A 21,072-nucleotide genomic window follows, 5' to 3' on the forward strand; every position below is an offset into this window, starting at 1 on the left:
AACCTCTTGGTTTTAGGTTCCAAAGGAAGGCCTCAAATATACTGGTAACACATATATATTATCAAAAGTTAACTGATTAAAGAAACAGAAAATCCTATGGTAAATAACCGACATGCTCCATCCCAAAGAGAGGTAAATACAAGAAAACAGATAAATTAGACAGACACAAGTCAAGGAGATACATGCATCCAGAACTCTGTCAGTACTAGAATGACATACTGACTTAGAGATTTATCCAGCCAAAACAGCCTAGAATTAATGTTAATTCTGTTAACATTAACTTCGTCATGATTGCATGGTGGTTTTATATATATGAAAGGTTCCTAAACACAGATACATTTCAACATGTTTATGGGTAGAACATCATGTATTTTTAAAAAAGATTCTAGAAAAAAAAAGCGAGGAGAAGATGGCTAATGTAATCAACAAAATGTCCATTTATTTTAGGACTGGACGAGGCATCCACAGGGGTTCAGTGCAATATTCTTTCTACTTTTGTGTTTGAAATTTTCCCTAATAAAATATTAGGGAAAAAACTGGCTTATAATAATGTAGGTAGTTTATAACATTTATTAAATAAAAAGAATATAATGATGAAATTCATAAACAATGTTATAGGAGGCAGAACACAAAGTATGTGTTAATCAATAAAAGTAATCAGAAAAAACCAAAGTAATTATAAATCACAAGTTGGAAGAAAAGGAAGGAAAAATTTGAGAGGAATTAGCCAGGCATGGAGGCATGCATCTGTAATCCCAGCTACTTGGGAGGCTGAGGCAGGAGAATCTCTTGAACCCAGGAGGCAGAGGTTGCAGTGAACCGAGATCATGCTATTGTACTCCAGCCTGGGTGACAGAGTGAGATTCCATCTCAAAAAAATAAAAAAAGGAAAAGAAAAAAATATTTCCAAGAGAAACTGATTCTCTGGTAATATTTAACAATAATTCCTAAACTTTGTTTTCACTCCATAATCTCGATAAGAAAGCAGTTGATCCGGACTATACGTTCTTCAGAGTGTAAAAGTTATTCATCAGATTGTAGTCAGCTCAAACGGAATTTTTCCTTTAGACAACTCTTTTTATTCTTTCTGATGCTATTTTTACCAATCTTTTCCAAGCAGCTTTATCCTGTGGGAATCTCCCCCTACCTGATGAAAGTCCTTTTGGCTACTGGTAGTAGAAAGGTGTTTAAAATACATAATAGAGTTGAGTTTTGGTTGAAGTATGACATTTACTAGATTTGTGATTTTCAGCAAGTCACTTAAAAATTTCTGGGCCTTTCTACTTATTTCTAACATGGAGATAATCATTATTTCAGTTTTCTAAAATGTGGCATATGAAATACACTACTGTTTTAAACTTTTACAAATATAAGGCTAAGAGTTTCAAAAAGAATATATTGGCTGGGTGCGGTGGCTCACGTCTGTAATCCCAATACTTTGGGAGGCCAAGGCGGGTGGATCACCTGAGGTCAGGAGTTTGAGACCAGCCTGGCCAACATGGTGAAACCCCATCTCTACTAAAAGTACAAAAATTAGCCAGGTATGGTGGTGTGTACCTGTAATCCCAGCTGCCCGGGAGGCCGAGGCAGGAGAATCACCTGAACCTGGGAGCCAGAGATTGCAGTGAGCCAAGATCATGGCACTGCACTCCAGCCTGGGCGACACAGACTGTCTCAAAAAAAAAAAAAAATGAATAAAAAATAAACAAAAATTTAGAATTAAAGAAAGGGAGAAACTTGGAAGAAATCATTCAAGAAGCAGATTAGGGAGGCAAAGAAACAGAAAACAGGAGAGAAAAGAAAACTTTAAGGTCAAGCCGGGAAGTGCAAACTTTGAGTAACAGGAATTCTAGGAAGACAGAACACAGAGAAAAAGACAGAAAATGTTCAAAGAAATAATATCTGACTTTTAAAATAGGCATGTGTTACCTTGATAAAAGGTAACAATTAACTAAAAACAATACAGCCGGTCAAATAGCTCAATGTTTACTTGCTCACCTGCCTGAAGTAGGTATATAAATATTATATATTATACTATATTGTTGTACAGTTGTTTTCTATGGATTATGCTTTTTTCTCATTTCAGTTATAACCTATTCAAATCCAGGAAGAGTATTTGCCACTTATGGCAGGCACGTATTCTATTTCTGATAAATACTTGCTAACCTCATTTGCTTTGAAGACGACTTGAGTTTCCAGTAAGCTCTGTGACTCTTTAAGAAGGTTCAGTCTTTCAGCCTTGTTACAAAAGTAAAGGTCATTCTTAGCTGAAACAGTTACTTAAAACCCCAGGAATGACTCTGAGAATCCCAGCTCTTACATCAACTCTACAGGAAAGTCATTTTATAACACAGTGATAAATTGAAAGCTAGTCAAATGGCCTTTGTCTGAATACCCTTAAAGATCTCTGTCCATTCAATCTTCTTTTTAGAAAACTTAATCTGAGCCTCTATCCAGACACATAGTTATACGGTACCAGTTAGTGGAATATGTAGGCTATGAATCAGACTCCACTGTGGAAACTAATCCTTGAGTCACGATCATAATATTCCACTGGCATTCACCCCAGGGACAAGGTATTCATTTAAGAGTGCCACTCTTCCATGCAAAGGATGAGGCTTCAAGTAGCTCCCACTCATGATCACAGTCATCCCTCAAATATCCTAGTTTGGTTATCTGTTTGTGCAAGCCCGTGCGGTCACCCTCTCCTATCAGGATTCTGCAGTCATCTCTACCCCATTCCAAAGGGTCCCTAGCTTTATTCATTAATTTAATAAATACTTATTGAGTGTCTATTTTGAGCTAGTCATTGTTCTCTATTCCAGGGATATAGGAGTGAACAAGACAAAAAGTCCCTAATTTAGGGAAGCGTATTCTAGTAAATTTGAGCCCAGAAAAATATTTGCTTACTCCATTCTCCAGAATCCTTCTCTAATCAATTCTAGTGAATTTGCATTTGCCTGCCTGCTTGTCTGCGTATTTAATGCCATATCTCCATCTTTAACTTTCTTTCTGCTGCACGTGCACTTGGTATCTGAAGTATTATTGATGTTTTCAGTGAATTACTCATAATAATGGCCTTAATAATGGCATTTCAGGGACTGAATGGATTCTTCAACTTTGAACTGTATTACTGTTGTCATCAAAGAATGGCCTTAAGACTTCCTTCTCAAAGTGTGTTTGGGGAATAAGCAGCACTGGTATGCTCTGTTAGAAATACAGAAATCTCAGGCCCCCACTGAGACCTACTGAACCAGAACCAGAATCTGCATTTTAATAAGATTGCCATGTTATTTACATGCATGTGAGAATTTGAAAATCACTGGTCCAGCTGACATCTTAATATAGCTATTCCCTAATTCCCTTAATAAAGCATTAGAGGGCAGTCTACAAGTCAGACACAGCAGTACACCTGTAGTCACAGCTACACAGGAAGCTGAGGCAAGAGGATCGATTGCTTTTGCCCAGGAGTTCAAATCCAGCTTGTGCAACATAATGAGACCTCAATATATATATATAAAAAAAAAAAAATCGAGAGAAAAAGAAAATAAAAGGAAGCAATCCTGGATAATATTATTTTAGGTGTATCTGTACTTAACTTCAGGTATAACTATACTCAACTAAACTTAGTTAATACTGAATTTAGACATTGTGGACTATCCTATCAATATCTTTCTTGGGTAATGTATTCTTCTACTAAGGTAATCAAAAGTGTTTCATAGTGTTGTGGTTTTATAACACCTCTAAGTCAAGAGAAGGCCTACTCACTTTTCCCCCAACAGACATCCTAGAGCCTAACTAGAAATGCCACAAATTTACTTACTGGTTCAAGATATTCTTCATTATGACTTGCCCATGAATCAAGCTACAAGGTAAACATACCCACTAGCTGGTTGCTCTTCTAAGCCCTCAGGTCTGCTGCTCTCGTTCTATTCCAACAGTTTGCTTCAATCTTAGTGTGAGTAAAATTGCTTTTCAAAAATTGCTCCCATGTTGAGAGTCCTTCTTAAAACATCTCATTGACCTGGGACAAATCTGCTCACCCCTTGTTCTGAAATTCTTTTATCTCTAAGTATCTGTCTTCATCTGACCATAGTCTTCCAATTTTACACAAGGAACAAAGAATACTGACCCAGATGTGTGAGCAAAACTTCAGATATTTCCAGGATATGCTGACAAGACAACTGGTTCTCTTTCTCAGCACTCACTTGCTCCTTCTGCTAACTACCTTCCTGACCTCAGCACATTGTCTGGCCTCACCCGGAGACTCTGCCAAGCCCCTTCTGCCTACAGACTCTTGTCCTGGCTTCTCGTGGTGTCTTGCTTTCCTGTCACCTGTGATGTAAAGGGAGAGTGGCTACAGAGGGTGAGGCCTCAAAACAGCTAGCACATGGTAGGCTCCACAGCCTGGAAGAAGCCAGTGACATACATAGAGTTGCCTATTCTCCAAGCAGTTTCTGAGAATAGGCCTTAAAACCTTGACTTGTTTTCTGCATGGAAGCTCGATTTTGTTTCGTCTTATTTTTGGTGGTAGAGAGGGGACTGAGAAAGTTAGACTAATGCTGTCCAAAATGAGTTATGAATATTCATAAGTGATTTCAGGTTTTCACTTGTAATTTTCTGTTTCCTTCATTTGATTTTGCTGAATCTCCATTTCGGTTTTTACTGACAATACTCACTTATTCTATAGTTCCAAGGTGAAAGAACAGAAGACTATAACCTTCTTTTTTCTCCAGGAAAAAGAGACTGTACTCTCCCGGTAGAGAGGGAGTTTGTCTTATACATCTTACATCCAGTTCATACGTGCCTTCTGCATAACAATCACTAAATATTCCTTGCCTATGTTATCTCGTGCTTATTTTATAACACCGAGCAAGCAACCTAGGCTGCCTGTTTCTGCTTCCTTACCTGTTTCATTCTTTCTTCAACCTAGCTTTTAACCCTGCACTCTCTTGGGCCTACTCTTGCTAACAGACCTTCTGTCTGCCACATCCAGTGGATACATATGTCTGCTGTCCTCCTTTCCTTGCCCTTCACCCATGCCTCCAGGCTCTCTTGGCCTCTGTAGTGGCTCTTCCTTAGTCTCCTCTTTATCCCTTCTTCTTCCACCTCACCAAAGTTGGTGGTCCCCAGAATCGTAATTTATCCTCTCTTCCCATCTCACTGTATGTTTTCCTTATCTGAGGCTTTGACCTGTACATATGTGTTCATTCTTATCTGAGGCTTTGACCATACTCCTGACTCACAATCAACATTGCCAACTCTTATTTCTCTCCTGAGCCTTGGTCCTGTATCTCCAACTGCCCTACTTGAAAGCAGCGCTACCAGGGCAGCCTCTGAGGCACATAAACTTATTATGTGATTTCTTCTTCACCCTCCCAATCTGGCCCCTCTCCTGAATTCTCCATCTTAGTTCATGACATCACTGTTAACCTAGTCATCCAAATTAGGAAAACTTTAATTCATTTATAATCCATGGCACCATGAAAAATTATCTTCTAAAACCCTTAAAGAGAGCACTTCACACTCTCAAACAAAGACTTCCCTTGTCCCACTACTGACTATCAGCAGCAGACCAGCTTCTTTGTCTTCAGCACGAAGCGCCAGGCCTAATGAGACTCCAGCCCACTTCTGGCAGATCACCTCCTCCTGCATCCCCAGTTCACCCTATGCTTGAGCCCCACTGGACTATTTACAGTGTGAGAATCTTTTGCATCTCTAGCCTAGCACATGCTGCTGCTGCTGCCTACAGCAGTGATTCTCAACAGGGGACAACTTTGCCCCTAGAGGACATGTGGCAATGTCTGGAGACACTTTTTGACTGTCACACTGGGAGAAAAGAGTGTTACCAGCATTTAGTGGATGGAGGCCAGGCTGCTGTTAAATATCCTACAGTGCACAGGATAGCCCCCACTACAAAAGTGTCCAGCCCCATAGAATAATGCTGAGATGGAGAATCCCTGCCCTAGAATCTCTTTGATTTCTCTGCCTGATGAACTCCAGTTCACCTATCAAGACTCGGTTCAAAAGTCACCTCCTCTAGGAAACCTTCCTCTGCCAAGCAGGTCCTCTCGCCAGAAAACAATGTCACATCTTTCTACTTTCTCATATACAACTCTATTTAGTACATCACATATTAGACTGAAAATTTTTATGTTTACCAGCATGTCCCTATTACTAGAATGGGAGCTCCCCTAAATAGAGACTGTATTTTACTCATGTTTTATTCTCAGTTCTTGGGATAGTGCCTGGCACTCAAATATGTACTAGATGAATTAATTAAACAAGACACATCTACAGAGAATACAAAATATTTTCAGGCAAACAATTCAGCATTCTGAACCTCTCTGAAATGAATGATTCCTCCATTCTAAGAAATATACATGTACAAATATACATTTTTCACCAACTTTCTAAAACTGTCATTAACATTGTTCCATCACATTTTAGAATATTTAAAATTTACGCTGGTTTTTGTAAGTGCTGCTCAAAATAAATTTAACAAAATCTCTAAATATTCTGCTCAACTTAGTGAAATGGGGATTGGAAAATAATGGAGCATTAAAATAAGCATACATTTAAAACACCTATTTTAGGAAAAACAAGTAAGAAAATATTGAAATGTATAATCTTGAGGTTAATGTTAAAAGCTTTGAAATACTTGAGACATAAGTTTGTTATGGTTCTACTACACTAGGCGTAAGCAATTTACCTATTTAGAATTAAGTTGCAGGTAATATACAAAAACTTTTATAACAAAAAGAAAAAACATAAAAATATTTCTCATAAAAATATGCATATAAGCAAACTTGGGCAAAACGCTAATGCACATTAAAAAGAAGGTCCTGAAATCTCTGAGCATCCTGACAACATGATGCAAGAGATTCAGAACCCAACAGATGGGGGAAAATAAAATAACAGTAGAGAAAACTAACTACAGATTTAGAAATCTGAAGACCTATAATTTTTATAACTGTATACGAAGTACCTTAGCTCCTTAACCTGCTTCTTGATTGAACTGACAAACTATGACACATACTGTTAAAATATCAAATATTTATTTTCAGATCAAAAGTCATTATATAGCCTTTACAAAAGTAATACTGTATTTCAAAAAGCATATATAATACACATATGCCAGTTACTGTTACCTTGTTTGCTATGCCTGAAATAAACATTATTATGCAGACAGACTACAAAGTCTCAACTTCACTCTAAGTTGTAAACACAGAACACATCCAGTGTCTCAGATACAGGTAAAGTTCTCACTAGATTTAAAAAATTAGTCATTAATGAGCTGTTGATTATAGAAAGCTAGAAACTCAATTTTATACTGCGAGAGACTGGGAGCTAACCATATAAGAAAAGAATTTGTAGACTCTCAGTGATTTAGAAACCAGGGTCTCTAACCACAGCAGTGATTTAATTTCATGGCTGCTCAGTACAGATAGCTGACATTACTAAATGCTACTCTAATATCAACTTGTTAAATGTGAATCCAGACTCAGCATATCAGAATACTAACCCAGACTAACTGGAGTCATGGGAAATATTTTGGGAGCTGTTTATTTATAAATGAGTTACAATATACCACTATAATTAGATTAATATATAATTATTGATAAACACAGGATTATTTCTAAAACCCATTATTGTTGTCACTGCTATATTTAGAAAAAGCAACACTAGAATCGTCTTCATGAAATAAGCCCTTGATTTATCAATTAGATCTATTTGGATCTAGTAAAAAATAAATCTGTCACTGTTTACAATGCTTTTATGAAGATAACTAGAATAAATATTAAAAGAGGGGAAAATTTAAAGCTTCAGCAAACTGCACACTTCTGAACTATTTTATAATCCAATAATCTACCAAAAGACAGAATCTGCACAAAGTTATACATTCTATTGTCACAAAGAATATTTAAGTTAGCTTACCTAAGTATAACTAAAACCATAAAAATGTGTTTTTAACAATGCAAAAGCATTTGATTCACATTTCATTAAAAAACACATTTAAAGTACTCTTTTCAAAAGCATCCACAACAAACTATAATTATTACTACAAAATAAATGATTTCAAGATATTTCTGTAAATATTTGACATGAATTATTCCTTTCAGGTTATTTCATTAAGTGTAAAATAAATTTATAAGTAGCATTATTTTGATTAGCAAACTATTAATATGTTTCTTCTCAGTTCCACTTCTTTTTTCTTTTAGGAGGGAAAGCAATTGAATGGATTATAATCTTTTAAAAGCTGGTTTTAGAAAAGTGTCCTAAATGGAATTTAAAATTCTAAAATATAGATCAGAATTTCAAATCTGATATTTTTTATCCTCAGTAAAGTAGTGGCTTACATTAGCATCTGGGCATTGGTAACAATTATTGTATTTAGCAGATTTCAGAAGAGAGAAAATAAACTAGCAGTTATGATATTATTCACCTAAATCTATTTATCCAAAAGTTTTTTTTAAAAAAATGTTTAATATACATATTGTTACAAAAATACAGATAAACAGATATGGTCCCCCGCACCCCCAAACTATTATGTACTGTCATGTAGAATCACTTTAGTTAGAAAATTTTTTAAATTTCCTGGAATCTGGTAAAACATTCCATATACAGAAATTTTAAAAGTCTATTTCAGTTCAAACAATTTTAAATATTTTGGAAAGGCCAAATTACATAAAGAACTCTTGGCAAAGATTCATAAGGGTTAAATTACTAATAAAATAAAGACGAATTGTCAAAAAAACAAATAAAAAGGTAAATAGAAAATTATGGGAACTGCCTAGCAATTTAAACAAAATTCAAAAAGACTAAAACTTAGAATTCAATATTGTTGAAAGAGTGAGTTACATTTTAGAAGGCAGTATTAACTCGTGGCTAAAGAAAAAATAGGGTGGAAACAAAATTCCTGTGGTTAAGGGTATATACAAACGCAAATGCCATTTATTTTTCCTCTGCTTTAAACATGCAGCATAATAGTTTTTATGAATGATCTTAGAAATACATGTATTTTAGAGATATAGTTCCTCTATAACCATTTAAAACAAGATCTTTGCACTTTGATACGGGTTTTTGTTTAATATTTTAAATAAGCATTTAAAATTTTACTCTATTTCATAATGATTAAGAAGGGGAGAAAACAAAATGATCATTTTGAAGATAGGAATAAAATACTGAGCTATATAACAGAATACTATACCATTTAAAGAAAAAATATATTAAGATAAAATGTAAAATAGATTGTTATTCAAAGTTTGTTTTTATGTTACAGAAAAGTTTTACAGCTTAAATCACTTAGGAAGATTTTTAAAAATACACATTTTGTACATTGGTAAAATAACAGAGTAAAAAACTACACATAGGGTTCTTCAGATTTACAAATATAAAATTCATGACTACAAAGTATATGCTAGCTAAGGACTGGGAAAATATATTAAATTGCTTAATTGTAATAAATTTTATCTAAATATTTCATTAAGTTATTCTCATATAAATTAACATTTACCAAGACCAAAGGAAACTTACCTTACAAGAATTAGACAGTTCATTTGTGCAATCTCTGTTGCTGTCTCTTGATAAATTATCAACTTTACCTTCATTTCCAGATGCAAACTTTATGAGTAACTGAGATGGTCCCCCTTTAGAACAATTGTGCTTAAGGCTGGATAGACAGGAAATATTTGGATAAGCTCCTCCCAATGAAATACTTCTTTGTAAAATACCATGATTTTTGTTCATCTGTGAATCTGGTCTTTCCAATTCTCCACTGATATTTATTTGATAATCAATGTTTTGGGAGGATGGCAAACATGCAGATGTCTTATGCATGAGCTTAATATACTCGGAATCAGAATTAAGCTTAATTTCTGACATTTCTGGTTTACAATCGCCATTTGTTGTTCCACCATCTAATGTAGTTGCTTTTTGTTGGGTGAAATGCACTGAAACACAAGAGTATCCTTCAGATGACTTTTCACAGGCAGTCTGTTTGGGAGTACTATTTGAAATAACAATTTTCTTTTGTAACAAGCCCTTCCTGTGAAGTGGCCTTATGTCTCTTACTTCTCCGGGGGTATAAACTGTTTTAGATAACCGAAGTCCATTGACAGCTGTTGAAAGAAATCCTTTAGCACCAGTGCCATCCTCATTATGTGCAATTTCATTAGGAGAAATAATAAACTGGTGTGAAGTTTGATAGGATCCTTTGCTCAGAAGAGTACATGGACTTGTTGGAGAAGTTGGTGGGGTATTTGAAGGACTCCTAGGAAAAATGACTAAGGAGGAGCAACGTTTTAGAGGAATTTTTGTGTTCCCGCTCACTGGCAATTTCATAATCTCTAATCCATGTTCCAAGTCATCCTGGACAAAAGGATCTGTACTTGTATTTCTTGAAAAAATTTCACATGGAGTAGTATTCCTGTTTGGCACACTTCTATTGGAGGTGCTGTCAGAAGATAAATTTCCACCCAAAAACGTATCATCACTTGGTGGAAAAGTATAACTACTACTGTCACTGATGACACTGTTAGTGTATGAACCTCCACTTGTGATACTTGTACATGACCCAAAATCACTACCATTGCTGCTGCAAGACCCATTGTCACTAGCTGAAAAGTTACTAAGGCTACCACTACAAATGGCAGGACTGCTTAAAAGGTTACCATCATTCACAGCAGTCAATTCATTATCAGCCACAACACTGCTGTAAACACCATCCTTTAAGATACAAGTAAATGAAGCATCATCACTATCAGCTAAGACATTGCTAGACTGAAGACAACCACTGTACCTTGTGGGCTGTAGTGAAATCTGCAGACAGCTGCTCTTTTTAATAACATTTTCAGATGAAGGAACAGATGATCTTTCTTGAGACTGAATGTTTCCCTTTATTAACGGAGCTAGTGCAGTCTGTCTGGGAGTCAGCTTCATTTGAACAATGTTAGACGCTGAAATCCGTGTTGGTCTTTTGAAGCACATGTGAACACGGCTATCCAAGTCATCTCCGGAGGCTTCTGACAAAGGGTAAGTATTGCTTCTTCTGGCTGCAAAGTGCAATCGTAAGCTCTGTGCCATTTGTTCTCATTTCCAAACATGTTAAAGGCTGAAAGTCATAACAAATATCTCTGTCTGTAGACAGGCTAGAAGCAGCTGCACTGCATCAAAAGAAAAAAATCATTTATGGTGCCTAAAAGAGCTATTAAGTAGTGGTCTTTATCCTAAGTAAAACATTAGATACCAGATATCATAGAAAGAAAAAGACGGCCCATTCCTGAGACTGACGTTTCCAAAATGTCTTGAATTGCTTGTAGTCAAAATGCCTTCACTTACAAAGCACTTGATTTCCAGCGACCTTTAAGCTGAGCTCAGCTGCAGCACACTGACTCAAACACAGCCAACCTTGTTTCAATTATACCTTCTCCAATTTGCATGAATGAGTAACACAAGAACAACAATCTTCTAACATTTCAAGTTGAAGCAGTATTTTTTCACCCTAGCTCTACTAAATGAACATATAACTATGTGAATCGCAGTGCCTATACTTTCTCCAGCTGACTTTGACCACTAATATTTTTACCCATAGGTATAGAATTACAGGAAGTTGGTAGGAACGGAACCCCATGTAATTAAGCATCAAATCAAAGATTGAATTTCCAAACAGTAACCATACTAGGAATCTAGTCAAGTTATAGGGGCTGTTAATTTTATTTTTAATGAGTGAATTCAAACAGTTGTGTAAATTTGGAAATACTAAAACTTTGGGATGAACTAAAACTTTAGCACTACATCAAACAGATAGACATTTTAGCTTCCAAAGTGCTAGTTATATAAAAAGTGAAAGATTAAGAACAGAACTACAAAATTAGCCTAGTAATACTACTGCAAAAATGAAGCACAGGTTCAAGAAAGAAAAGGTTAAGAGAAGCTGTCACTAAGCATTTTCTTCTGTAATTTTAAGGCCTTTTCCAGCCAAGTAGAACAGTCTTTAAATAATGCCATTTATATTTTGACTATTAAAACTCTGCCAAGAAATAGCCTAAGCAAATACTTCATTAAAAATATATGCAGATTAGAAAAAAAAACTATACCCCAAGATAGTTTGAACACACAGGATATTTTATTCCACTGTCTCTGCAATTCATTCACTTAAGAGAGTGTGGAGTTAAGTAAAGAAGTCAAAAAAAGGATTTAACACATCAAATAAACATATCTCAATGCCAATTCTGTTCTGAAAAACTCTAAGAGCTCTTTGCTGGCCCCTGCTGGTGCTCTGAAACAATGCATTTAGCTGTTTGATATCTACAAAGAAATACAAACCATGCTGCACATTTCTTTATATAAACAAAGTACATACTTGTTTACGTTTTTGAGAACTTGCCCTGCCCTAGAGGTGGAATTACTCACCAGTGCTGATAAAGCTCCCACAGTAGAGAACAGTGGACTGTTTGTCCTTTTAGAGGTTGTGATTTTGTATATATATATTTTTTGCTTTGTATTTATTTAACCTTTACTTTATTTTCAGTTTACTAGGCAATAAAAGTTTAATATTTTAATTTCTCTCCCAAATGTCATAGACCAAGGTTGGTATTCTATTTGAAAGAAATAAATTTATTTTTAAATAATACTCTAGGGTATATTTAAACCCCTTACATAAATTTTATAGCTGGAACTCCAGTAATAAATATATACTGGCTCATTCATAGGAAAGTAAAAGGTAAAATAGTTCAGTTGTTTATACCACATGGTACTACACCCAAGTTGTACTTTTCTAAGTAAGATTGTTTTCCTTAGTAAAAGCAAATATGTAAAACATACACTCATACTTTGTCAAAAAAATTGCTTAAGAGAGATCTGTTTTCAATCAGAATTTTCTGAACAGATTTTTAATCAATTAAGACACAACAAAATAGAAATATTTTGCCAATAATCCTAAGCAAACATGCTATTAAAAATATATGCAGATTAGAAAAAAAAGTCTACCCCAAAATAGTTTGAATTTGAATTTACTGAATTATATTTGACTAGAATGAACTAGCACTGTGTTTTAGCATGTATATAATAGTTGAAACTTAGTAATTCAATTATTGTGTTATTTTGGTTTTATATAACTTATCTTCTTACGATTTTACAGACTTCAGTCAATATTCCATTAACTTCTTTCTGTTTTAAATAAGGAGAATTCCTCTTTTACTCTGCCTTCAAATGGCTTCAGCTTTCTTTCTGGGATTAAGTGAGGGGTCTAATAACTCAAAGAATGAATATCTTCTAATACGTTAATCATTAAGATCTAATTATTCATGCCTGTAGCCTAAAACTTCCAGGAATTAAGAAAAGCTCCTCTGTTTACTAACATATAAAACAAAAAACTCCAAGTATTTGGCCAGATAAATGTCCTCTCTTCGGTAAGCTTCACTACAACATCAGTTCCCTGTCCTCTAACTAGATTTTAACTTTCCAGAGTGCATGGACCATAACTACACATTTCTTGTGATCCTCCTGAGCTTGTCCTGGGCACAAAGTAAGCACCAAAAGACACCAGAAAGAAGGCTGGAGGGATTGATGGATGGTGTCACCACAGTCACTCTGAATGCCTAATACTTTCTTTCAGGATTGTTGTTGTTGTTGAAATTGATCCAGCTGCCACTTCTAAAGAAAGATCAAAAAGTACTGCAGGTGGACAAGAAGGAATGACGTGTGAAAAATTTACAGAAAGGGTTTCAGCCAAGGAAAAGTGGGGTAAGAGGATCACATGCACTTCCCAGCACTCTAGTCTGCGTTTAAATTCTAGGGAGACTGAATAATTTGCATTGCTGGCTGAGGTCTGAAATTGCATAGGATCCGTACTGCTATTATAGTAGTTGCATGGGAAATCGGGGAACGTGCTATAAAATGCAGCCCCTCAGTCCAGCAAATACCAAAACAGGATTATAACCCTAACCTTACGTGTGGAAGAACTGGAGGGACATGGCAGCCCTCATCTGGAAAGAATCCATCCAAGTCCTGCATAAAATTTTATATTCTGGAATTAAACAGATAATGTCTTAGGATTGAAGCTAAGAACCCCACATTCTGAGCTGTTGGTTACTGATCATCTCCACAGAAAATAAAGAGATTATCTACATGGTATGGATAGGCTCTGGGTAACCTTAATCACTGACTGAACTTAGAAGGTCAAAGTCTGCTGTGGTGGTTAACTGTATTTATCAACTTTGATAGGTTATGGTACCCAGTTGTTTGGTCAAACATCAGTATAGATATTGATTGCCATGAAGACATTTAGACATGATTAGCATTTAAATTAGTAGATTTTAAGTACAGCACACTACCCTCCACAATGTGTGTGGGTCTCATCCAATCAGTTGAAGGCTTTAAGAGCAAACACAGGTTTTTTAAGAAGAAACAATTCTGCCTCAAGACTACAATGTAGAAACCCTGCCTAAGTTCTCAGCTTCCTGGTCTGCCCTGCAGATTTCAGACTTAAGTCTTCAATATATACATATATACATAGTGTGGAAATATATATATATTTTCATATATTACACATAATTTCACATATAAAATATATGAAAAATAAATAATACATAATATAATCTATTGTTTCAGTTTCTCTGGAGAACTCTGACTAATACAACTGCTAAACACAAGAAGCACAGGGTCTCCATCCAGAATACAGGTGGTTCCTAAAACCGGTGGCTGAATGTGTACAGATGTATGTCTTAGACTGATGACACAGTGCTAACTTTTGCATCGGTGGGTAGAATTATTTTTTAGGGCACATCATTCTGAAATGTTCTGTCATTATTGCCACCACCACCACCACCACCATGACCATAATGAAATGACCATTTTAAAACCTTCAAGTCTTAACATTGGCTGGAAAGAAAGTGACATAAGCCTACTCTTTCTTGAAAGCAAGTATCACTTATATTGGAAACGTTTTCCAGATGACTAAAGTTGTTCCTGCTAAATATTATACTTGTGTTCTTCACCCTGCATTTTCAAAGAGAATTTGCTAGGAAAATGGTCCATTTTAAATTTAGTTGTGAGTGCCTTAGCAGAATAAAGATGGGATGACATTTACAACACAGATCACTTGTTGCTATACAATCAGGTCTGTTTCTCCACCAATGGCTGAAGTTTCTATAACATCTCAGGTCATGGCTATACTTCTGTTACCTGCTAAGACTAGCAACCAATCAGAGGACAAGAATGAGACACACCACCTGTCTATGGCTCTTTGTTTTGCTGGTAAACCAAGTATTTCCCATGCATAGAAAAGTATCTAGCGAAGCAGATATACTAAATGTTATGTCTTAGCTAACACAAGAGATGCCATATCAGAGAGCTACAAATGCATAAGTCTATGAATGTTAAATAACACTTTATATTTGTATCATGATAAAGAATTTTCCAAGTATTTTCATATTCACATTTTATGCTCACAATATGCTTATGTGGTAAGAAGGGCAAATATTGTTGCACTCATTTTATAAACATGAAAAGGTATTTTTAGAAGGATTGAATAATTTGTTTAGGGTTACAAACTAATGCCCCAAATGAGAGGCATTATAATAGAATTTCTGAGTCCTTAGTGTGGGAATTTATAATATCTTTCTTTTCCCCCCGAGATGGAGTCTCACTCTGTTGCCCAGGCTGGAATCCAGTGGCACGATCTCAGCTCACTGCAACCTCTATCTCCTGGGCTCAGGCAATTATCATGCCTCAGCCTCCAGAGTAGCTGGGACTACAGGTGTGTGCCACCGCACATGGCTAATTTTTGTATTTTTAGTAGAGACGAGGTTTCACCATGTTGGCCAGGCTGGTCTCGAACTCCTGACCTCAGGAGTTCACTTGACCTCAGGAATACCTCCTGATGTGCCTGCCTCAGCCTGTCAAAGTGCTGAGATTACAGGCATTACAATATCTTGATTAATATATTCTTTGTTTTTTCCTTTAATTAAAAGTTTTTAAAATTGTTAATCTATAAATATCCATCTATAAATATCCAACTGTTAATATCAAAGGCAATGCTTTTTTCTTCCAACCTATCATGACACACTTGATAGTATTATATACACAGTAAATGCTCAAGGAATGTTAATTCACTGATCAGTGTTTGACAAACAGCAATTCTGGCAATTAAGAAAGAGTCATACCAATACTAAAGTTATTGGCAAAGTGAACCAGACAATTAAGCATGGTGGAAAGCACAAATGTGTGCTATCCCTCCTTATGGACAACATGCAAATAATGCAAAAAAAATAGTTCACCAGTAATACACCCAACCATCAGACAGAATTCACATTGGTATCAGTAGCAACAAGAAAAATAACAGTAATAACATGATCTAGCAATTCAATTCTAAAACACAGCTCTTAGAGATACACTCAGACATGTACGTAAGGAGACATAAAAATGTTTATCAAATGGTAACAGCAAAATACTGGAAGTGACACTAATATCTATTAAGGAGGAGAAATACATAAATTATAGCATTATGAGATCTGCAGAGGATAGAAAACTATGCATCATTGAAATGTGTCATCACAGATCTCAAAAATACAACATTAAGAAAAAATGCATATCAGAGGAATCCCTATAGAGAAATGCTATTTTTATAAATTCAAAAATATGCAAAATAAAGTGTGTGTGGTTTTTTGTTTTGTTTTTTTTTTTTTTTTGAGAAAGCATTTCGCTCTTGTTGCCCAGGCTGGAGTACAATCGCATGATCTTGGTTCACTGCAACCTCCGCCTCCTGGGTTCGAGCAGTTCTCCTCAGCCTCCCAAATAGTTGGGACTACAGGCACCTGCCATCACAGCCCACTAATTCTTGTATTTTTAGTAGAGATGGAATTTCACCATGTTGAGCCACCACACCTGGCCAACAATGTGTTTTTTTAGGCATATATATATATATGATAAAAGTATTTTAAAAAGAAAAGAATAATAAATACAAAATTGAGGACAGTGGCTACTACTTGTGGAGGAAAAAAAAGATGCTACTAAGGAAGGATTTAGGGAGGGTTTCAAAGATTTTGGTAATGTTCTAGTTTTTAAGCTGAGTATAACATATATATATTGTCTTATTATTTAAAATATTTATATTATGTGGGTTTTCATGATGTAAAAACAAAACACACACAGAAACTCCAGTTCTTAAGCTGAGGAATGTGTATACATATTTGTCTTATTATTTACAACATTTATACAACCCCATTCAAAAGTGGGCAAAGGATATGAACAGACACTTTTCAAAAGAAGACATATGAAGCCAACAAACATGAAAAAATGCTCATCATCACTGGTCATTAGAGAAATGCAAATCAAAACCACATGGAGATACCACCTCACCCTAGTTACAATAGCGATCATTAAAAAGTCTGGAGACAACAGATGCTGGAGAGGATGTGGAGAAATAGGAACATTCTTACACTGCTGGTGGGAGTGTAAATTAGTTCAACCATTGTGGAAGACAATGTAGCGATTTCTCAAGGATCTAGAAATAGAAATTCCATTTGACCCAGCAATCCCATTACTGGGTATACACCCAAAGAACTATAAATTGTTCTACTATAAAGACACATGTACACGTGTGTTCATTGTAGTCCTATGTACAATAGCAAAGACCTGGAACCAACCCAAATGCCCATCAATGATAGACTGGACAAAGAAAATGTGGTACACATACACCATGGAATACTATGCAGCCATAAAAAAAACGATGAGTTCGTGTCCTTTGTAGGGACTTGGATGAATCTGTAAACTATAATTCTCAGCAAACTGATACAAGAACAGAAAGCCAAACTCCGCATGTTCTCACTCATAGGTGGGTGTTGAATAATGAGAACATGTGGACTCAGGGAGAGGAGCATCACACGCTGGGGGCAGTTGCGGGGGGGTAGGGGAGAGACAGTAGGGGGTGGGAAGGGATAACATGAAGAGAAATGCCAGATATAGTATGCACCACAAGTAAAATAAAAATTAAAATAAAAAAAATTTATATTTTGTGGGCTTCTTTGTATGTATATTTCATGATTTAAAAACAAAACACACACACAAACTCCACCAATAGGAAGTGTAATTTGTTTCCATCCAGAAGGAACCAGTCTGGCCTACATGGGAAACCCCGTCTCTACTAAAAACACAAAAATTAGCTGAGTGTGGTGGCGGGTGCCTGTAATCCCAGCTACTCGGAAGGCTGAGGCAGGAGAATCCCTTGAACCCGGGAGGCAGAGGTTGCAGTGAGCCAAGATTGCGCCACTGCACTGCAGCCTGGGCAACAGACTGAGACTCTGTCCAAAAAAAAAAAAGAAAGAAAAAGAAAAACAGATCTATAGAGACAGGGGAAAAAAAGAAAAACATTTTACATTCTTTACAAAAAGCAAAAACATAGACAGAAAACTAATAGCTTGGTAACTAACCATATTTGATAATCAAATCAGCAACATCTGTCATTCAGCCTTAATAATTAGACTGCTAGTTAGTGATAGTCTCCTTTGGCAGCAAAAATGTATTTTTGCTTATTATGATGCTTATTAAGGATTTCATTGGCAATATCTTCAGTTACTAGTATAATTATCATTTCTTGAGGGCAAAAAAATATGAATGTAGGCTTTTTTTTAAAAAAGCTAGTTTTTCTGTTAGCTAAAAAATGAACAAAACTGTTTAATTTTTCTGTTGCTGGTAATTGATAAGCTTTGCACACATAACATTGTTTCTATACTTACCTGTTCAAATCTTACAGGTTTAAAATAAAAACGTAAGATGCAAAGAAAAGGGTTTGAGATTGGATCCTCAGAGACAAAATTAGGAAAAGGCTAGGACTTCAAGATAGTCTTTAGGAATTCAGAAATCAGAACAATCATTTTATAAAAAGAACATCAGGTTTAAGTTTGCTTTTTGCCTCTATAAGAGCTGGCCAGCCTTGAGAGGACTTTATTTGCCCATTCCTTATCAGTGTAAAGAGGACAGATTTCCTCTGTAGAAGAGTCGAGATAAGAAAGTGGATAGGGTGTCCACTAGAGGCAGATAACCCTAAGAAAGCCACTGTAGTGAGGAGGCGCAACTGAAGGATATCTGGGCAAAGGTTCCCAGAGCCATGGACCAGGAACCAGGGGTCATGGGTGAGTGAGAGGGAGGGCAGGACAAAGAGGTCAGCTCTCTGTCCTCTCCTGCCACAAGAGGTCTTGACAATCAGAAGAGGTGCTTGGGAGAATAGAAGGGTAGCAAGTAGCACCAGGAGGAAGAAAAAAAATTCCATCTCCCTCACCATTTTGCCCAGAGTCTCCATAACCACCCCGCAACCCATCTCTCAAATCCCAGACTGCTTACTCACCTCCCCTGGCTGCTCTCCTTAAACGTACCCTTACTTCATATTTCACACAAGCACAGTATAACTTACCAATCGATTTTCATCAAAGACTTCAAAAAGAAGCCGGTGCTGCTGAGGATGGACCTAAGTAAGAAAAACACAGTCTTTATTTAAAAACAAGTAAACATCAACCCATAGATACTGAGAAATAAATGCTTAAAGATGTTGCCATTTGACCAGGCACGGTGGCTCATGCCTGTAATCCCAGCACTTTGGGAGGCCAAAGTGGGTGGATCAACTGAGGTCAGGACTTCAAGACCAGCTGGCTATCATGGTGAAACCCCGTCTCTACGAAAAATATAAAAATTAGCCTGGTGTGGTGGTGGGCACCTGTAATCCCAGCTACTCAGGACGCTGAGGTAGGAGAATCACTTAAACCTGAGAGGTGGTGACTGCAGTGAGTCAAGATCACGCCATTTCATTCCGCCTGGGTGACAGAGCGAGACTCCAACTCAAGAAAGACAACACAAAACAGACAAACCAAAAGATGTTGCCATTTGCACATTCCTATTATTTGGAATGTATTTTAAATTACATGAAATAAGAGCAGACTAGTCATGTGTCACTCATTTTCTAGTAGTTTCACAATAACAACAAAGTGAATTTGGTTGTTTATTTTTCAGATTTTTCTAGTAGAACAAAAGGAAGTAAAAAAAAATTTCAAAAGATTTTTTAGATGTTTGCAAATGCTTAGAAATACAGGCTGGATTTTGACATCTTATGATTAGTTTTATTTACTTGCTTTTTATTTATCAGTTTAGAGCAATCCAAAGTGGATATTTATTTTTTAGCAACTAGTATTCTGAATCCTTTTATTATTGACTTAATAAAATCACATGTTGCCTCTACTATATAAAGTACATAGCAGTCAAAAGTATACATTGAGTTTATACTTAATGTTTAGATTTTGTAGCACATGAATAAAAATTACATGTAATATTTTATTTTTCAAAGCCAATGCTTTCATTTTTGTAGGAATGTTTTGATATCAAAATAAAAATCTAACACCAAACACAATCTTTAATAGTTTTTCTGTACCACAGTTGAAAATGATGTACAAAAACATATTCATGTTTATGTTGATTTTTCCCCTACAATACATATATTATATTGAACACCATGATATGTTAAAGCGTTGGTGTACATGTCAAGAGTATTGACAGAAAAAAGTCCTATACATGTGACAAAGATATCTAGATAGCTAATTCAGTTCTACTTTTCCTTCTGAGAACATAATCCTAATTTTACTTATGGCCATGTTCCCAGGCTCACTGTACTATATACCTATTGAGGAGACCATTAACTTTTAAAAACTGAACTATAAGCACATATTCAGTGAAGTATAAAGTATACTAACCTTGGGGTGGAGAAGAAAAAAGTATACTAATCTTAATTATACAGCTTGATAACTTCTTACATATGCATACTGTGTCATCAAAACCCAGATAAAGATATTGCATGCTCTGTTCTATTCTATATATTGTTTTTTGTTTTTTTGTGAGTGGTACCCTCTGGAATTGTTTAACAAGGAGATCCTGAATATGTCTACCTAGAAAGTTATCCCCTGTACCTAGAGTGACCAATGAGGCCAACCTAGAGCCAGTCATTCCTCCAGAGATCTTTTCAGAGGTGGCTGACTTAGCTCGAAGAGATGTCCCTTTTGGTGCTTGCATTTACCTTTCCTGTCTGGA

The 21,072-nt window shown here is 36.0% G+C and overlaps 1 protein-coding gene across 7 annotated transcripts in view; it reads right to left on the minus strand.

Annotated features, from left to right (window-relative positions):
- The window catches only part of NEDD4 (NEDD4 E3 ubiquitin protein ligase), a 167,600-nt gene that overhangs the window by 78,077 nt on the left and 68,451 nt on the right, over positions 1-21,072 (minus strand). For 4 of the 7 annotated variants that reach the window (XM_017976888.4, XM_035259715.3, XM_035259716.3 and 1 more), the window contains exon 1: positions 9,538-11,396. In XM_017976888.4, the coding sequence (XP_017832377.4) occupies positions 9,538-11,085 (1,548 nt within the window). In that variant the 5' untranslated portion in view covers positions 11,086-11,396. Of the gene's footprint in view, positions 1-9,537; positions 11,397-19,411; positions 19,466-21,072 lie in introns of those variants that run through there. The other 3 variants (XM_078335970.1, XM_078335971.1, XM_002753498.8) reach the window with 1 other exon arrangement.

The sequence above is a fragment of the Callithrix jacchus genome, chromosome 8, assembly GCF_049354715.1.
Source record: "Callithrix jacchus isolate 240 chromosome 8, calJac240_pri, whole genome shotgun sequence".
Classification (NCBI taxonomy): Eukaryota; Metazoa; Chordata; class Mammalia; order Primates; family Cebidae; genus Callithrix; species Callithrix jacchus.